The sequence below is a fragment of the Stenella coeruleoalba genome (assembly GCF_951394435.1).
Source record: "Stenella coeruleoalba genome assembly, chromosome: 9".
NCBI classification, from domain to species: Eukaryota; Metazoa; Chordata; class Mammalia; order Artiodactyla; family Delphinidae; genus Stenella; species Stenella coeruleoalba.
The window spans coordinates 82,851,716-82,868,035 of NC_137155.1; the positions used below are offsets into that span (position 1 = coordinate 82,851,716).

The 16,320-nt window shown below is 36.1% G+C and overlaps 1 protein-coding gene across 2 annotated transcripts in view; it reads right to left on the reverse strand.

The window, feature by feature from the left end:
• The window catches only part of UBE2H (ubiquitin conjugating enzyme E2 H), a 98,138-nt gene that overhangs the window by 35,259 nt on the left and 46,559 nt on the right, over positions 1-16,320 (reverse strand). For both annotated transcript variants that reach the window (XM_079932656.1, XM_079932655.1), the window contains exons 2-3: positions 7,774-7,850; positions 7,114-7,188 (exon numbers count right to left, since the gene is read on the reverse strand). In XM_079932656.1, coding sequence (XP_079788782.1) covers positions 7,114-7,188; positions 7,774-7,850 — 152 coding nt within the window. The remainder of the gene's footprint in view (positions 1-7,113; positions 7,189-7,773; positions 7,851-16,320) is intronic.

The following is a 16,320-nucleotide window of genomic DNA, read 5'->3' on the forward strand; positions in this document are numbered from 1 at the left end:
TTGCTTCCTCAGTCTAAGAATTCATTCTATTTGTGGAAATATAGTGGTTCAAGTAGTCTTTGTTAAATGACTGACCCCAAACCTCTCATGCATGACACACTCCTCTCTACTCCCAATCCTGGTCTACTCCTGACTAAGCAGGGCTCAGTTAAGTTACTCACAATAGTTCCTGAGGGAGTAATTGTACAATGTTTCCAGCTAGGAAGACACAAAGTAAATGGTAAATATTCTAAACTCTACAGTTAGTCATACCATATGTTATAAAACTCCATTCCAAAAATACTGTGAGGTAATTTCTGGCCATAGTGAAATAAAAAATGTATTATGCCAGAAGAGTCTGTGAATCTGCCAATGAAAAAGGTGAAAACATTTCCTTTAATCACTGGCACAAGTAAAAAGAATATGGTGCACTGAATATCAGAATATCTTTTAATTAAAAACTGGTGGCAGATTGGGAAATTTAGAAGGAACTCAGACAGGTTATCTAGTCTAGTTTCCTTTGGAAAAGAATGACCTAAAACCATTCTATTTAGATGACAGTCTGACCTAATTGTAAAGGCCACTGGTATAGCTCAAAATACCATTCTAATTTTTGTTATTGTCCATGACTCTTTCATTTTGTTTCTATTTACTCAAATGGACTTGGCTAGCTCTTGCCATATGCTATTGACATCAATTACACTGAAGAATGAGCTTGGGTTTTTCCCTGGCCATTCTATCAACATTCGGCAAACACATTAAGTGGTCTCTCCAGAATCTTGTTCTCAACCATTCCTCTTACACAGTCAGCTTTGGTATCATCAAATTACAGTCCAGACACACATAGCATATAGCCTGCTCCTGAGAGGGTCCTCCTCACTGTTAATATGGAGATACACACAGGCAGTATTTCAAAAGTGAGTTTCTAGACTTGTTAGCTGGCTCTTACAAAAGAGTTTTCTATTTTAAAAAAGTATAAATGGTGACAGAGTTCCCAGGCTGGTCTTAAGGCTATCTACAAAAGATTCTAAAATACTCTATAGTTCTATCTGAAATTAGTAGAATACATGTCTATTAATATACTAGTCAGTAGACATTTAAAAATAAGATTAAATGACAACTTTAAAATTTTCTGTTGAATGCTAGTGTTTAAGTAAAATAAGTAGATCTGATGGAGACTACTGTAGATCTTGAAGGGAACTTTTCAAGGTACTTTCAAGACCTTTAGAGCAGGGGTCCCCAACACCCCCGCCATGGACTGCTAGCGGCCTGTTAGGAACTGGGCCATACAGCAAGAGGTGAGCGGCGGGCGGGTGAGCGGAGCTTCAGCTGCCACTCCCCATCGCCTGCGTTACCGCCTGAACCACCCAAGCCCCCACGCCCCCCGCGGAAAAATTGTCTTCCACAGATCCAGTCCCTGGTGCCAAAAAGGTTGGGGACCGCTGCTTTAGAGGCTGAAAAGCTTAAATTTAATATTGTATGTTGTATTTTATCAGAAGACATAATTTTGCCCTCTTGGGTGAGGTTTTTCCAAAGTATTACTGTTACTGGATTTCCCTGGTGGCGCAGTGGTTAAGGATCCACCTGCCAATGCAGGGGACACAGGTTCGATCCCTGGTCCGGGAAGATCCCACATGCCACGGAGCAACTAAGCCTGTGCGCCACAACTACTGAGCCTGCGCTCTAGAGCCCGCGAGCCACAACTACTGGAGCCCACGAGCCACAACTACTGAAGCCCGTGTGCCTAGAGCCCGTGCTCCGCAACAAGAGAAGCCACTGCAATGAGAAGCCCACGCAACGCAACGAAGAGTAGTCCCTGAGTGACTCAATGAAGACGCAACGCAGCCAAAAAATAAATAAAATTTAAAAAATAAAAATAAATAAAAATAAAAATTCTGCCTGTTGAAAATAAGAGAACAGATTCTCCCCTCCCCTTCTGTTAAAAAAAAAAAGTATTACTGTTATTATTAGCTGTAAACGGGAGCCTTCTTGGTTCATATGAAGAGAAAAATGGAACAAAGGGAAACACAAGTGGAGGAGTCAGACTGAAAAAAGAAGCAGATAAGAATTGCTCAAGTAACAAGGGAAGGGAAAAGGGAAAGGAAGAAAAGGAGTGTAGAATAGCTATACTTAAAGGTTTATTCCAAGATGGAGTAAACTAAACTGTAAGCAGAGAAACAAAGGAAATAGTAGGTACACTTACACGCACAAATAATTAAAACTGAAGGTAAAAAAGAAAGGAGGGTGGTGGGAAACATGGGGGCCAACAGGCCCTTAGCAAGCTACCAGGTAAGAATTCTGGCCAAGGATTGCTTGGTGGCTTTCTAGAACAAAACACAGGAAAAGCATAGACTCAGACAAAGATGTAGACAGGACACTCAAAAGACATGCACTTGCCATATGTTTTTAAATATTTACTTTTATAACAAAAGGGAACTTACTGCAGAATATTTGGGAATTACAGAAAAATGGTTTTAATTCCCTTAACAGCCATGGATAACTATAGCCAGTATTTGGCATTCATACTTGGAATTTGCGTGGAAAAAATTATTGTTACACTATATAATGTTATACATTTTCCTGTGTGTTCCATTATTTATTTATTTATTCATTCATTCATTTTTTGGCCGCACTGCACGTGTGACTTACAAAATCTTAGTTCCCTGACCAGGGATTGAACCCAGGTCCCTGGAAGTGACAGTGCCAAGTCCTAACCACTGGTTGGCCAGGGAATTCCCTCCTATGTGTTCCTTTAAAGATGGTGTTAAAATATGAGTAATGGTTGTGAAACATTTTGTCCATTAAAATGTACCACAATTTAACTACTTTATTATCAACTGGGTGATTTAGGTTGCTTCCAACTTTTAAGTTTTAAAAATAACACTGCAATTTACATACTCTTGTATATAAATCTTAGTGTACACCTCTGGGTATTTCCTTATTTTAAGTAAAATCACTCAAAGGATACAAAATTTTATCAATATATACTGTTAGGCTGGCTACATCATAATAACTTTGCCAACAATGTTTAACCTGCCAATTTGATAAGTCATATATTCTCTTATTTTTTTAATCTGCATTCTTTGGATTAGACACAAAACCATTTGTATCCTATGCTTATCGATTATTTTTAATTTTTATAAAAAATTGCTCCATGTGACCTCTGTATATATGAGATCACTCATTTTTATTTCCCCACACAGCAACTGCAAGTCTTATCTTTGACGGATAAAAGCTCTTCCTTAGTAGATGAGCACACGTGTAATGACTGAAAACTGTGAATCTGAAGTATGGAATATGGCAGTCTCTGTAGAAACTCCTCTGCATATAACATAATCTTCATGGGCTGGGCATTACTTCGGTTTTGAAAGAGTATTTGTAAAGTCCTTACGTTCACCTTCACATCTCTGAAGCTTTGTAAAGACTATTCTCAATATGTGAAATACAATTCTTGTAAAAGCCTATCTCCTCCATATACTCTTTCTTCCTCAACTGAGCTGCTAATTCACACTTCTCCTAAAAAGCAAGGAAATGCTGTCACTAAAGCAAATGCAGTATTTTGTATGTGTTGACTTTTTCCTCCCAACTAGTGAAAGCCTTACACAGCCTTCCTAACTATTGGGTAGAATGCCATATATCATGTATTCTGAGTATTTAATACATTGGTCAATATCAAACATACAGAGTTCATTTAATTCCATTATCTCATTTTCTAGAAGAGGAAACAACAGTTCTGATAAGTATCATTCTCACAGTCAAGGAGAATCAGGGCCAGAACCATTCTTTCCCACTCTTTCCTGAACCAGTCCACTGACCAATCACATTCGCCTAACTACACAGTGACACACCCAGCAGCACTGCTAGCATTCTAGGAATGTTTCTGAATGAAAAAGATAAAAGTCTGTACTTTCAAATAAATCAGAACTTAAAGATTCAAATATAATTTACATCAAAGCAGTCTCTCTGGAAAACAATGCAAATATTTCAATGACATTACAATTGATTAAAGGAGTTTTATAATTTCCTTTTGACAGAGCCCATAGGGCCAGTTTAAAAGAAAACATAATCCTTAAACTTAAGTCACTTTCACAACCATATTTCATTTTAGATTTCAACTGATGTTACTTTGTTTTCAATTCATCTTATTCTCTAGAATTAAATGACCTTTAGCCATTTCAAAAATTTATATCCAGCTTCAAAGCATCAAGATTTGCCATCACTCATGATATTCAAAGAGAACGTAAAATTCCAAAAGATGAGCTTAAGATGTTTGGAACAATGATGGCATTGTAAGAGTAAGCTCATAACTTCCCCAGGAGTCTGTTTATATTCCTTCTCTTTCCACAGAGGAGTTGAGGGAGTTTATTGCTATTTGGGGGTTAAAAACTTACTTAAAGACGTAAACTGTTTCTGAAAGGACTTTTGTAGTTATACCTCATGCAATCATGTAACTACTGAAAACTCTCTAAAACTGTATTTGGAGTATATACCAAAGATGAGCCTGTCAAATTACATTGCATATACACTTATATATGCATAGAAAAATGTTTTAAAGTACATTTTTATGCACTTTATGCAAATAATGATATCTATTGAGGGATAGGACTATAAGACATTTTAATTTTTCTTTACTTTTGCTCACCTGGACCTTCTCACATTCCTACTGTGGATATGGAGCATTTATACAATTTAAAAAATACATAGTAATATTAAACAAAAAAGTATATACATATACATTTTAAAATTCCAAGAGCTAAACATTAAAATACTTAATCTAAATTTGCACATCTCAAAATTTGGCTCAGAAAGAAGGGTATGCCTGCCTAGATACTATAGAGGCAGGGTTTAAAAAGAGCAGTGAAGTTGGATTTATCTTATCTCCTTGCCCTTCTGTATAATTCTGCAACTATCTATACAATTCAAAAAGGAATCTTTGCCTATTCTACATGAGCCACCACCTCTCAAAATGTTTAACGCACATTCTAACAGTAATTACATTGTTGACGACCTGAAAATGGGTCACCCCACACAACTGATTAAAACTCTCTTATGCAATCTTCCTTTGGAGGAAACAAGGACAGCTTGTACAAATATTTCAACTAGATCTACTTCCCTAAGAGAATATGGTACACATTTGCAGGTATTACCAAGTTCTAAAAGCACACAGAAAGGCAAAGGAAAAATTATAAAGAAGTTAAATTTGCCTAGTCATTTGTCCTAACCAATTTCATGTTACATCATTAATTTAAGAAAGTACAGAGGCTTCTGTTGTGTCATTAGTTAATAAACAATGTCTGAAGTTTAGATATTTACACTTTGAAAGTTATGATGAAATAATTATATTACCTGGAAATATATGTTAAGACAAGACTTGAGAAAAAACTACATTTCTACAGGATATGTAATTGCATTTCTATAGGTTCATTGTTAGTTTCAACAAGCTATACTGTTTCCTTTCTGACTAGGAATCTAGGGTAACAAAACTAGATTTACCAAGCCAATTTTTAGTCTTTAAGTAAATAGGTATGTATGAAATATATTTGAATGAATTTACATGGTTTGGACATTCTGTTTGTAAAGGTTTAAAGATCATACCACTCAACTACATAAAAGTTTTAAATGCCTATATAGAAAGAAACACCCTAAAGTTAAAAGACAAATGGAGGATAGGGAACCAATGTGACACAAAAGCCCTCCCGAACTGAGTGAAACCTACATTCCACCACACTGGAATGGAACTGAGAAAGGGCTGGTGTCCCAAGTATGCTAAGGTATTAAGTCAGATACATTCAGGGATTGTCTCAAAGATTCAGCACCTCACAGCACTCTTCCTACATCACCAGCTGATAACTCTAAAACTTGGAGGCCCTTATAGTAATTCAATTATCCATAAAGTATCTTCTCAATTACTGAGTTTAAAAACTCAACTTTAGGGCCCTTAAGAGGAAATCACCAGTTTATTCTTAAAATGAGCACTAAGAATCCCAGTCTAAGAAGCGATTATAGATACTCTGTAGTATTTTTATAGCATGAAATTCTAAAACATATAAAGTAGCTAGATGTCAGGGGGCTAGGCCGTTGCATCTGACTGGGAATTAGCCTGTGACTATTCTAACGTTCCTGCATTATTTATCCGAGACAGAAATGTGGGGGCCTAGAATCAAAACATATAGCTCAGAATGTCTTTGGTCCACCTCTTTTAAAAAACCCTTTTGGGGTGGTGGGGCAGTCTAAATTCCAAGAGTTCTGGCATTAGCTCTGAAGACAAGCCCACAGCAGTAGCAAGATATCTGAAACTAACAATTCTGAACATGCGGTTCAGTGTGACAGAGAATGCTCTAATATATTCCAATTTTATCTTCTTCTTCCTTCTTAAAATTGGTCAATATTTTATAGCATTTTAAAATCATCTACAGAATGAAATTTTTAAAAGTGGGCTTAAGTTAGCTAAGTTACTACCATTCTACAGTCTCAAATTATTTAAAGGTTATCAATCTTCAATCAAATATACCTCTATAGCATCTGATGCTAAAATACCTAAATTGTCACTAAATGCCTTAATAGGGGTAATAGGTTAATATCAACAATTAGGGCAGAAGATGAAGGTGAGGAAAAAAATACCCTTTATACAACCCCACTGAGGTTTCTTCTCTACTTTCTTTAGCTGTTTAGAGGGCTAAAAAGATTAGGAATGCAGAGAATGGCAAAGGGTACCCAGAGTTGGAGTGAACAAAAGTAAAGTAGGATATACACAGGATTTTTAAATGGCAGAATTAGAATAGGCACTGTAAAATATTAATTCCAACAATCTGACATTTAAAATGAGATTTAAGATGTTTATTATTTTACTGCTAATAGCCTGAATGGACAGTGGGTCTTAAAATTGTTTAATCTGACCCTGACAGAAAAATCTAGAGTTATAGTCATTACAAGCATGCAAAGGGTATATTTAAACATTTTCTATCACACTATGGAAGTACCCTCCCCACCAAATTACTAATTAACCTAAGCCAAAAAAGGAAAAAATTCAGTTAAGTTAATATTTCTGGAATTAATGATCTCCCATAAAACGTAGGATTTTTTTTTTTTTCCATTTCAAAACTCTCTAAGGAGAGAAACTGGGTAGTTACATACCTATAGATGGAGATTTGAAAGGGTATTTATCAGGAAGATCCACTCTAACTTTCCATACTCCACCTTCATATGGTGCTGAAATAAAAGCAAAAAAGTTAAACATTAGGATTGTGCCTCCAAATCAGAAGATAAATCTGAACGTAAGTTAAACATTAAATCCTAACCTGTTTTGAGAACCTTGCAAATTAATTCCTTCAAGAGTCAGGGAACTCTTATAACTAACTAACTACTATAACTAGTAGGTACTCTATGTTCAATTATAATACTTTTCTTTAAAAAATCTAGAGTTAGCAAAGGTTCATTTTCTCCCCCAAATTTACCTGATTCTTTAAAGTATCAAACACTGTTCAGTTATTTGGTAAGTAATAGCCTACTGTCTCAATCTATACCATGCTCACCTCACCCCCAAAAAACAACAAAAAACATTTCCACAAAACCCAGAATTCACAATTCATGTTTAATACTGTCACACAGAGATAAAAGAGAAAAGCATATAAAGTAATTATGATAAGAGCAAGATTTCCTCACTGCTTCTAGAATTAAATTAAATTTACTTTTCAAAAACTACACATATCACCATCTCCCTTGATATTCTCACTGTCTATTAAGGAATAGAGTAAAAGATTGTAATAAAAAACACATACCAACACATATACTTACTTCCTTGTGGTCCATAAAACTTCACTACAAATTCATTGAGTCCTCCTAGGATCGTAACCTCATGCTTACTCTCGATGCTAAGGTGGAAGGTAAAGGAAATTACACAGGCTTTGTATTACCCAGAAGAACTAAAGATGGCTTCCTCAAGATATGCCATTTAAAGTGTTACCAACATTTTATAATGAAAGCAATAAAATATAAAACATGAATAATAATTCTTGTAATTTAAAAGGCAATATACGCTCTTGTGAAAAGAATATGAATGAGCTTTAGATTCAGAGAAGCTGGGGTTCAAATCCTAGAACTGCCATATACTGAATTTGAGCCTAGACAAAATAATGTAAACTCACTCCCTGAGCCTTTTGTTCTCCTTTGCAAATCAGGAAAACACCACTTTACAGACCTCTGTGAAGATTAAATGGGTTAAGTATGTAAAATGTGTAAGACCACATTGTATATATAAGTATGAAAAATAGGCACTTAATTTTAGTTTTTCTCCCCTCTGTACTGTCCCCACCCCATCCTATCCCCAATGACCCTTTAACATAAATCCAGCATTCCCTTTAGTCAAATTCAAGCACTCAGCAAAACACCGATTCTCCTGAACTGGAAATGCTGTGCTCCTAAAATTACACATTTACTCAGGAAGTCCCCATAATTTTCTCCCTAGCTTAGAGAATAATCAAAATAACTAGTGATATAACCTTGCTATAAGTAGCATTGCCAAATGCAAAAGACAAGCAAAAAAAAAATTTTTTTTTTTAAATCTTATCTGTAGTATTTATTTTCACCTACTCTTTTCCTCCCTCTTTTCCATCCCCTTGAGACTGGCCTCTAGGTTCTTATGTGCTCGGGGTTGGAATCACAGAGCACTAACACTTCTGTGTGCCCTTCCTCAAAAATTTACTTGTCCCGAGACCCACCCCTTTAAGGTACTAAGATTTGATTATAGAAACCAAACCAACCCACATCAGCAGAAGAGAGGGCTACTGGCTTAATATCTGTTTTGTCTCTGCTTTGTGGTCTAACCCAATAATGACTCTACTAGAAAAATTTTAGATGGTGGGGGCTTTCGGGAGCTCTCAAATCCCACTGTAACCTTAAAAAAAACCACCAACAACAACCAGATATGACAGACTGGTCTCATCTTTCTCAACCACCAGTGCAAATTACATTTTAATTATGTGTACTATTATACAAAAGAAAAAAAGCCAAAGAAATTTTAAGTGATCTCTTAAATAGAGAAAAATGTTAGTTTTAAAGGCTTGAAATTAAGTATTTGGCTCTCCAATCCTTTGTCCTGTAGGCCACAGAACAGAGGCCAGGTGTATTTTTGGCAAAGTCCTTGCTCAAGAGCAATGAACAGTATCCACTAGAGATATTAAATAATAAGATAATTCAGCCTATTTGATCTCATTCTTTTTGAAAACTATTTTAATAACATGCACACTGAAAGGATTCAAATAGTATCCACATTGGAAAACTGGCTTCATTTCTCATGGTCAAACGAAACATGCATGCATGCTTTGGTGTACTAAATTCTTCCTGGCACCTCCTTACAAAATATTCCAAAGCTAATGCTAATGTAATAAATTAAAGTACATGTTTAAATTGTTTTAAAACAAAAACAACCAAAAAAGCTCCCTTGTGTTAGTAAAAGTCAAATCTAGTTACAATAAACAAAGTTAATTACAAATAACTAAGTTCTCAAAAAAAACAAACAAAAAAAACCTTGGGGATAAAAGGCTTTCTTAAGAATGACACCAAAGCCAGAAACCACAGAGGGAAAAATCAGCAGATGCAAGCACAGACACACATTTAAAACTTCTATATTATAAAAAATAAAGTCAGGACAAAGGACAAACTAAAAAGAAAAGACCAGAAGAGCCAAGTTGAGAAAATTGAAATTAAGCCATAAAAAGTCCAACTCATTAGTTTAAAAATGAGATATTTTCCACTATTAATTCATAAAGATGAAAGAGCTAGATAAAACCCAGTGTTCAGTGGAGTATAAATTGGTATTCCTGAGGACAAATTTAGCACTATACTACTTAAAATGAATTTACTCTTTTACTCAAATTTCACTTCTTTCAAGTTATTTTTAAAAAAACAAAAAACAGACACTGCTGGTGGGAGTGTGATACGGTTTCAACCACTTTGGAAAACTGTTGGCACGGTAAAGCTGCACACATGCATGTCCCACACTCATCAGCACTATTCCCAGTAGACAGGAATAGCTATGTTCACCAAAACACGTTTAAGAATGTTCGTATAGCACTACTTGTAATATCCAAAAATTAGGTTACAACCCAAAAGTTCATCAACAGTAAAAAGGATAAATTATGGTACAGTCACCCAACAGAATATTACACAGCAATAAAAAATTAACTGTACATGTAAATGGATGAGTCTCAAAGATATTACAGTAAGTGAAAGAAAGCAGATACCAAAGAGCACATACAATATGATTCCATCTACACACATTTCAAACAGGCTAAATGAATCAAGGTGTTAGAAATTAGGATAGTGGTCACCCTCTAGTGGGGCCTGGTCATTGGAAAGGGGTTTGAGAGGGACTTCTAGAGTGCTGATTACACTTTTATTTACAGTTCCATTTATCAATGAGTTACAAAAATGATTTGTGCACTTTTTATACATATGTTACTATTTAATAAAAGAAGTTTACTAAATATAAGACTATCTGATACATGTACAGATATTTTTTATTTAAATTTTTAAAATGAAAATAATTTAAGTATTTATCAATAGGAAAAAGAATTATAAGCCATTTATGCAACAGGCTGCTACTAGTGTCTATTATTGTTTACTAGTGTCTTCTCCCCAACCAGAGCTCCTCTAATGTATGTTTCTGTTTAACTTGGGGTATCCAGAAGTAGTCAAAATGAATACACTGTAGTACCACATATAAAGATATCTCAGACATTAAACTAAATAAATTTGCAAGGATAATAATGAAGTAAGGTAGAGGATTAAATGAGTTTAACAAAAGAAGTCAAACTAATTTTACAATATAAGAATCTGTAAAAGCAGCATTCCCTATCAATCAGACCTAACTTGCTATGAATGACACTAATCTACAGCAATTACTCTTAATTAATCATTTAAAATTATAAGTTATCCACATGAATGTCCCCTCTTGAAAACTGAAGATATCTTTTCTATCTTTTATGTAGATGCAGTTAAGTCTGGGTTTCTTCCATTTTGTGATCTGTTTGGGATTTAGTCCATGCTGTTACCTACTTTTCAAAGAAGATTCTCCTTTTGAAAAGGTCATGTGAAAATGAGATTAGAAATTAATGCTCCAAACCTCCTCTTTCCCATGATCCCTGGTATAACCCACATTCCAGATACACTGGGTCTGTCTTAAATTACACATTATACTGTAAATTAAAGTGTTATTATAGTCCATTTCACATGAAAAGCTAAAAGTAAACTGAATGAAACCTTTAAAAACTTCTACCAAGTTGGTAAAATGAAGAAGCTGTACTAAATTTATGCTGCCTTGGAGTGGTACAGACACTAAATCAGATGGAAAAAAAGAATTTAAGTTTAGTTGAAAGAAAAACACTGCATTAAAAATAAGCCATTCCATCACCATGAATGAATGACTTACCCACAAAAAATATAAAATTACTTGACTACTGTTACCATGTATATTTATGGTAGAGGCCACGAGTTTCTTTCTGCTCCCTGCTGCAAAGTCAAGGACAAGGAAGGCAAATGAGAAGGCAGGTTACAATGACAGGTTACAATGATCTATTTCTGAGATGTGCTGGTCAGGCTAGTAGCCTGGTGGGAACTCACTAGAAGGTTCCTTCATTACTTTCTCACTTTCAAAGCTTGAAAATATAAAATATCCTTCAGATACTGTTCTGGTAAAAATATGTTAAATAAACCCATAAAAATCACATTTTACTCACCTCTAAGTTATTTGTAAAATACTGCTTTTTACTTACTTAGCATTTCACTATTAAGAAATGTCAGCATTTTCAGTAGAATAATGATTAACATTCCCAGGAACCCAAGTTCATTTCACTTTTAAAATGCCAGCCACCCACCAACTTATTTTCCCTGAATGGCATTATGATTACACAATGTAATATTTAAAGGTTAATGCCAAGCCGTCAAGAGATAACTGACATTCTTGGCAAAACGTGTCTGTCGGGATTTTAGAAATGATTTTTATATACTTCTGGGATTTTCCAGAAAGGGAGCCAAGGGCTAAGCCTGTTAACAGGTCAAGGATTCATACAGCATTGCTTCCTAAATTTGCTGATAGTGAGTCTGTAAGATAAAGGAAGGTGGCCTCCCTGAGCTGTGCCCATGGCAGTAAGGGACTAGGATAAAGAACGGGTTGCTTCTGTGCAGAAGGTAAAAGCAATTTGCGTGGGCTTTCTATCCACATGTTCAGACCAGTCTGCTTAAACTCTCCTTGAGATTAATCACATCACGAAAGTTGAAGAAACTGGGCAACCTTCACTACCTAGTTTTCTTGATAAAAATATGGTATGTCTACTAATCCACTAACGAACAAAATATCACAAAAATAATACTGTGAGGGTTATGTTTATAAAGAAACCTTCTCCTTTAGAGATATAAATTGAAATATTTACTAATTAAAATGTAGGTCCAGGATTTGCTTCAAAATAATCCAGTGTGGGAAGAGTTAGGAGAGAGAGGTACAGAAGATAGGACATTGGTCCTGAGTCAACAATTACTGAATCTGAGTGATGGGTACATGGGGTTTTCATTATATTTTTCTCTCTAGTTTGAATTTTTTCGTTATAAAAGTTCTGAAAAATTAATGTAGTCAGTTATCAGAACTTTAGCATTTAACAAGCATGACAATTTAGAAGAACTTAGCTACTGCAGCTCTCTTAAGAGCTTATGAGGGACCTTCTCTGGTGGCACAGTGGTTAAGAATCCACCTGCCAATGTAGGGCACACAGGTTTCAGCCCTGGTCCGGGAAGATCCCACATGCGGCATGCAACTAAGCCCATGCACCACAACTACTGAGCCTGTGTTCTAGAGCCGGCGAGCCACAACTACTGAAGCCCGCGCGCCAATAGGATTGTCTATTTTGTTCACTGCCATTTCCTAGCGCCTAGAAGAGTACCTGGCACACAGTAGGTACCCAATCAATATGTATAAAATGAACACATGAATGAAGCTGTAAGGCAGGCATAGACTGAGGCTGCCAGTCTGAGATCTAAGGATAGATTTAGGTTTGTCAGAGAGATGAGGTGATACTATTAAGGGCAAAGTGGAACAAAGATGCTAAGTTCAGTTCTGAACATGCTAAATCTGAAGTATAAATGGACGAACCAAGAGGCAATATACTGTAAGCAGCTTGGGAAACTTGCGATTTAAAAGGAGTTACCTTGTAAACTGCTTAACTTGGAGTTTGTTTCTTAATCTCTAAAAAAAAAGGGGGGGGGCTTTACTTTGGGGAGGGGTTACTACCTCACAAACAGAATTGTTGAAGATGAAATGATCTATCTACAAAGGTATCTACCTGGCTCAGCGTCAGACAGAACCAGGAATTCAATTTTTTTAACATAAAATAAATACACAAGCTGACTAATTTCCATGTGACTAAAATTTACTTAAGCAACACTTTTTTTTTTTTACAATATCTAAAAAAATTAAGTTTCCTTCTATATCCTTAAGCCTTTCTTTTTTTTTTTTTTTTTGTGGTACACGGGCCTCTCACTGCTGTAGCCTCTCCCGTTGAGGAGCACAGGCTCCGGATGCGCAGGCTCAGCGGCCATGGCTCATGGGCCCAGCCACTCCGCGGCATGTGGGATCTTCCCGGACCGGGGCACGAACCCGTGTCCCCTGCATCGGCAGGCGGACTCTCAACCACTGCGCCACCAGGGAAGCCCCTTAAGCCTTTCTTCATGTTAAGTCATCATTATGAATAATAGTTGCTATACAGTACTACAAAATACAATGATGCCCTTAGGAACCGTAAGGGATATACTTATTTCCTGAAGTAGAAATTTCCCATACTCTTAGGCTGAAGGGATTGGCAGGTTCTTTTCCTAGTTTCTCTTCCTTCTTTAGGTGCGTTTGAGAGCCGTCACTGGGCTACCATTCCTTCAAATGTATCTATGGTAGGATGCAAAAATCAGATAACCAAAGTTCACGGAATTTTTTTTTTTTAAAAGGGTAAATAATTCTAAGCAAGACTTTCTCCAGTAAATAAAATACATAATTTTTAGCTGTATGTTTTCAGGTTTACAACTAAACTAAACAACTTCAGAGTGAGGAAGTTATCACTTATTTAAAAATAGCCTCTTCAAAATAAATATGTATTGTCCAGAAGTAAGTAAAGCAACAATCTGACAACTTACTATGATATACTGAACACTTAAGACTCACTAAGGGGTAAAAAGTAGCATGCATGTATTTCTTAAATTTTACAAAGATAGTGCAAAAATTAAGTTAAACAGCAAGCATGTTCATTACCACCCAGCAGACTGTAAATCATACTAGCCTTTGGAGTTTTGGGGCTTTTTTTTTTTTCTCTTCTCAAGTTTATGCTTTCATTTAAAGCTTCCATGTCAGAAACCAAAGTAAACACTGGCATGATATAAGTAAATGTTAAATGGGAAAATCATTATAACTTAGCTCTTCCCTAGATGCATTATTCTGCTACCAGATTCCCAAATAATAAAGTAAAAAACTCAAAAGAAAAATTAAGAGTCATAAGTTATGGAAAATAATTTTTTCAAATAGGTTTTAGAAAAAAGAAGTGTATCAGAGAGATACATAAGAAATCTAAGCGCCATTCGACCCCAACAAAATGTTTTATACAGCAGATTTACAAAGTCAGATAGTCAGAAATGACCCAGTTGCAGAAGTGAGAGAGAGAAAAGCAAAGGGAAATATGGAAAAACAATGAGGCCATCTTGAGACCAAGAAAATACTCAAAACAGAAATAAGATTTACATTTTCTAAAAAGTTCAAATTCCTATTAAACACCTCAAAATATTTAGAAGGCTATTGATAAAATAGAAACAGCTCTTTAACATACAAACTTTTCTTTTTTTTTGATCTTTATTTCAAGTTGGACAACTGCAGCCCAGGACTTTCTTTTTTCATTTTAGTTATTTATTTTTGGCTGCATTGGGTCTTTTTTGCTGCATGTGGGCTTTCTCTAGTTGCGGCAAGAGAAGGCTACTCTTTGTTGCGGTGCGCGGGCTTCTTACTGCAGTGGCTTCTCTTGTTGTGGAGCACGGGCTCTAGACGCGCGGGCTTCAGTAGTTGTGGCTCACGGGCTCTAGAGCACAGGCTCAGTAGTTGTGGTGCACGGGCTTAGTTGCTCCGCAGCATGTGGGATTTTCCCGGACCAGGGCTCGAACCCGTGTCCCCTGCATTGGCAGGCGATTCTTAACCACTGCGCCACCAGGGATGTCCCTAATATACTTTGATGCTTTGCTATTTTATGGCAACAAAGCATTGCTTATTTTTAACTAAAAATATACAAATCCATGTACATAAATTAACAGTGTATTACTTAAATAGTATTATTACTCTTAAATAACTCATAAAAGGTTAATGAAAAGCTTACTTTTCAGAATTTGGTTTGTTACAGCTTGATTCACAGTACGTTAAAAATAAATCACCTTCCCCCAAAACTGCTTATTTTCTTAAGTGTGATAATGTCATTATGCTTATTTAAGAAAACGTTCACATTTTTAAGAGGGGCCTACTGATATATGTAGGTGTTAAATGACAACAATGTCTGGGATTTACCCTAAAATATTTCATAAAGAAGAGAAACAGATGTGAGAGAAAATACTGATAACTGTAAAATTTTAATTTGGATAATGGGGATTCATTAATTTTTTTTTTTTTTTGCGGTACACGGGCCTCTCACTGTTGTGTCCTCTCCCGTTGCGGAGCACAGGCTCCGGACACGCAGACTCAACGGCCATGGCTCACGGGCCTAGCCGCTCCGCGGCATGTGGGATCTTCCCGGACCGGGGCACGAACCCGTGTCCCCTGCATTGGCAGGTGGACTCTCAACCACTGCGCCACCAGGGAAGCCCTAAAGTAATCTTTAATCTTGTGTACACTTGAAAATTTTAATGACATTATTTATTTAATTTCCAATACTTATCATTTCTTTTTTTTAAAATCATAAGACTGTATATATTTAACTACACTCTACTTATGTAGATAGGGGACACTCACTGCTAAAGAACTATCAGCTGGTCAAACACCCAGTTTAAATGTGTAAACTTGGAATACAACTTTGAACTGCTGAGAAAAAATAAAGACTTGCAAAATTCCCAAGATGCAGGATACCCCAGAGACATCAAGTTGACAATGAAAATCCAAACCAATGATCTAGAAAATCTGTTAAAAATTTTTTTAGAAGATAGGACATATTAAAAGAAAGAACGCTGTCATTCCAAAGGCAGACTACCTAATCACAGAAGGCTGGAGAAGAAAAACACATGAATCACAACCTTATAGATGACAATAGCACCTGAAAACTTCAAAGTCCCAGGCAA